Below are 3,353 nucleotides of genomic sequence, written 5' to 3' on the forward strand. Positions count from 1 at the left end.
AAACAACCATTTGTGAGGAGATTACTAATGTGATCTGTAATAAAGATTCTTCTGAAGTTAAGTTAGAAATAGTAGAACCTACTACTACTATTCCTGAACTTAATGTTGAGGATTATATGATGGACAATGTGGTGGATAATGTGGCAAATCTAGAGGACGATAAGTTGGCTACTCTAGAGACTCTTGATTTCTCAGAACCAGTTGTATGTCATGGGGTGGATAATGTGGAAAAAAGGTCTAAGGTGGATTATGAGGTATAGGAGGCTTCTTTATATCCTTCCAAATGGGGTGATAGAGTAGAAGTTGATGATCCTGGAGAAGGACTGGAAGTGGACTTTGTGAACTCACAATCATTGCCTTTGGTTGAGAAGGGGATAGTTAATTCAATGGATATAGTTACTAGTTCAATGACAATTCAGCCTCTGTAAATATTGAGTAAGAATTCTCCTATGAGGAGGCTACATGACATTGTTTCTCACAAAGTAAGAGGGTCAGAAAACAGTAATTCAAATGGAAAGGAAAATGTGATCAGTAATATTGAAGATAAGGACGAATCTCTGGAGGTTAACTTAGATCATATAAGTAGGTAGGATGGTTTATCACCAAAATCAGCATAGAAGAGTGGCAAAAAGGGAAAGAAGGAAAGTCATATGGAAGTTCAACATTTAACCAGGGATGTGCCAAAGAGAGCTGTAGCTTTGAAAGTTTCTTTTAAATGATAGTAAAAACTTTGATATGGAACATCAAATCAGTAAGGACACAACAAGCTTTTCATAGGCTACAAATGTTACATGGGCATCATAACTTTGTATTGATAACTTTGATGGAACTTTTTCAACAAGCTAGACATATATAGAATTATTAAAGAAGATTAGGAATGTATAGTGCAGGTGCAAACTGCAATGGGAATATTTGGTTCTTTGTTAATGACCATGTGGAAGTACATGTTGTATCAGATATAGAACAAGAGATTACTTTGAAGTTATTTTTGCAGGAGCACAACAAATATATGATTACTAATCTTGTATATGCTAAATATGATGATCATGAGAGGTTGAAATTATGGGATAGTATATATCATTTGTCTGCTAACATTGATATGCCTGGATGGTAGGAGGAGATTTTAATGTGGTACTCAATGACGAAGAGAAAATTTGTGGCACTCCTAGTGTCCCTCAAGATTATGAAGACTTTGCTTTTTGTATAAATTCTCATGAGTTAGAGGAAACATCTTTCAAAGGTAGTCCATTTACATGGTGGAATGGGAGGGCTAAAAATAATAGTATATATGAGAGATTGGATAGGATTGCAGTCAACTCACATATGCAGAATTGGTTTGGAAACGTTGAGGTGGAACGCTTGTCTAGGACAGGCTCTGACTATGCTCCATTATTTACCACTTTGGGTACTAATATTCCACACTTTATAAAGCCTTTCAGGTTTCTAAAGTTTTTGATTGATCATGAAGATTTTTAGGATATTGTTAAAGACAATTGGCCTGGGGATAGTGATGGTAATCTTGTTCTGAATTTCAAGAAGAAGATTAAACAAGTGAAAGGGGCATTATCAGCTTGGCGTAAAGTGGCTTTTAGTGACATTTTCAAACAACTCATCATAAGGGAGGAGATTGTGAGGGTGAAAGAACAGCTGTTTGAAGATGAACCAACAGTGGAGAATAGATGCATTCTGCAACTAGCACAAGCAGAAATGAAGAAACATTTGCATTTTGATGAAGAATTTTGGAAACAAAAATCTGGTTGTACCTGGTTTGCTGAGGGTGATAAAAACACAAAGTTTTTCCATAGTATTGTCAATGGTAGAAGAAAAAGGCTACAAGTGAAGAGAATCCAGGATGCTGATAGATTATGGCTTGAGAATAAGGAAGGGATTGCTCAAGGTGCAGTGCAGTTTTTTCAAGATCAGTTTACTCAAGAAGCTTATAATTCAGACTTCTCAACAATCAATATTGTGCCCAAATTAATTACTGATGAATACAATGAAATGTTATGTGCTCTTCCCACAGAAGATGAAGTTAAAAAGGCAGCTTTTGATAAGGTGAGAGTGCTTGTGGTCCAGATGGATTATCAGGCAATTTTTATCGATGCTAGAATATAGTTGGGATGGATGTCTATAAAGTAGTGAAGGCATTCTATGAAGGTCATACCCTTCCAAAGTTTATTATACACACAAATCTGGTGCTCCTCCCTAAGAAGAGGTGTGGTTCAGCAGTTCACATATTTGAGGCCTATAAGTTTGAGTAACTTTATCAATAAAGTTATTTCTATAGTTGTGCATGGGAGGCTAGAAAAGTTCTTGCATGAGTAGATTTCTCCCAACCAGTCTGGATTTGTGAAGAATAGAAGTATCATTGATAATGTTCTACTCACTCAAGAAACTGTCATAGATATCAGAAAAAAAGGCAAGCCTGCTAATGTGATTATCAAGCTAGACATGACTAAAGCCTATGATAGAGTGTCATGGCAGTTTTTAACCAAAGTTTTGGAGACTATGGGATTTGATGGAGCATTTGCGGATCAGATATGGAGGTTACTAGCTAACAATTGGTGCTCGGTACTATTAAATGGCCAATCTCATGGTTTTTTTCGCTCAACTAGAGAAGTGAAGCAAAGTGATCCTTTATCACCTACATTGTTTGTTCTAGCTGCAGATGTGCTATCAAGAGCTCTTAACTCTTTATTTGATCATGAACAATACAAGGGGTAAGGTATGACTAAATGGAGTGCCAATTTGAATCATCTTGCATATGCAGATGACACAATTATGTTTACTTCAACAGATAAGGTGTCATTAGAGATGATCATGACAGTCTTGAGGAAGTGTGAAGATGTTTCAGGATAGAAGATTCAAAGAAATAAGAGTTGTTTTTACATGCATCAGAAAGTATCAGCTGCTTTGTGCCAAGAGGTGGAGCAGACTACATGTTTCACTAGAGCTGTCTTCCTATTTATGTACTTAGGTTGTCCAATATTCCATACTAGAAAGAAGGTGTACTTCAATGAGTTGATCAAGAAGGTTAAGAACAAGCTGCAGAATTGGAAGGGCAAGCTCTTTTCTTTTGGTGGTAAGGCAGTGTTAATCACTAGTGTACTTCAAAGTATGCCTCTGTATTTGTTATCAGCCATGGCATCTACTAAATATACTTTGAATGACCTACACAAAATCTTTGCAAGATGTTTCTTGAGTAATAAAGAAGATGGAAAAGTAGACATTGGTCAGCTTGGTTAAAAGTGTGTGTCCCAAAAAATGAAGGAGGCCTGGGTTTTAGATTTTTATTTGATATTTCTAATGCTCTATTTGCTAAGCTATGGTGGAGGTTTAGAACCACATGCACA

General features: G+C 36.4%; 1 protein-coding gene across 1 annotated transcript; it reads left to right on the forward strand.

Moving 5' to 3' along the window:
• Positions 1-877: 877 nt before the first annotated feature.
• LOC132047376 (uncharacterized) lies at positions 878-2,724 on the forward strand. Its single transcript, XM_059438428.1, has 4 exons — positions 878-1,070; positions 1,115-1,405; positions 1,490-2,088; positions 2,326-2,724. The coding sequence occupies exons 1-4, from the start codon at positions 878-880 to the stop codon at positions 2,722-2,724; spliced, it is 1,482 nt and encodes a 493-aa protein (XP_059294411.1).
• The last annotated feature ends 629 nt before the right edge of the window (positions 2,725-3,353 follow it).

The sequence above is a fragment of the Lycium ferocissimum genome, chromosome 2 (genome assembly GCF_029784015.1).
Source record: "Lycium ferocissimum isolate CSIRO_LF1 chromosome 2, AGI_CSIRO_Lferr_CH_V1, whole genome shotgun sequence".
NCBI classification, from domain to species: domain Eukaryota; kingdom Viridiplantae; phylum Streptophyta; class Magnoliopsida; order Solanales; family Solanaceae; genus Lycium; species Lycium ferocissimum.

What these genes read in the sequence shown, in the direction of transcription:
- LOC132047376 (XM_059438428.1), top strand. Translation starts at nt 878, where the DNA reads ATGTATAGTGCAGGTGCAAACTGCAATGGGAATATTTGGTTCTTTGTT. An exon ending in TCCATTATTTACCACTTTGG is followed by an intron (nt 1,406 to 1,489) that starts GTACTAATATTC and finishes ATATTGTTAAAG; the next exon opens with ACAATTGGCCTGGGGATAGT. An exon ending in TGGTCCAGATGGATTATCAG is followed by an intron (nt 2,089 to 2,325) that starts GCAATTTTTATC and finishes TTGCATGAGTAG; the next exon opens with ATTTCTCCCAACCAGTCTGG.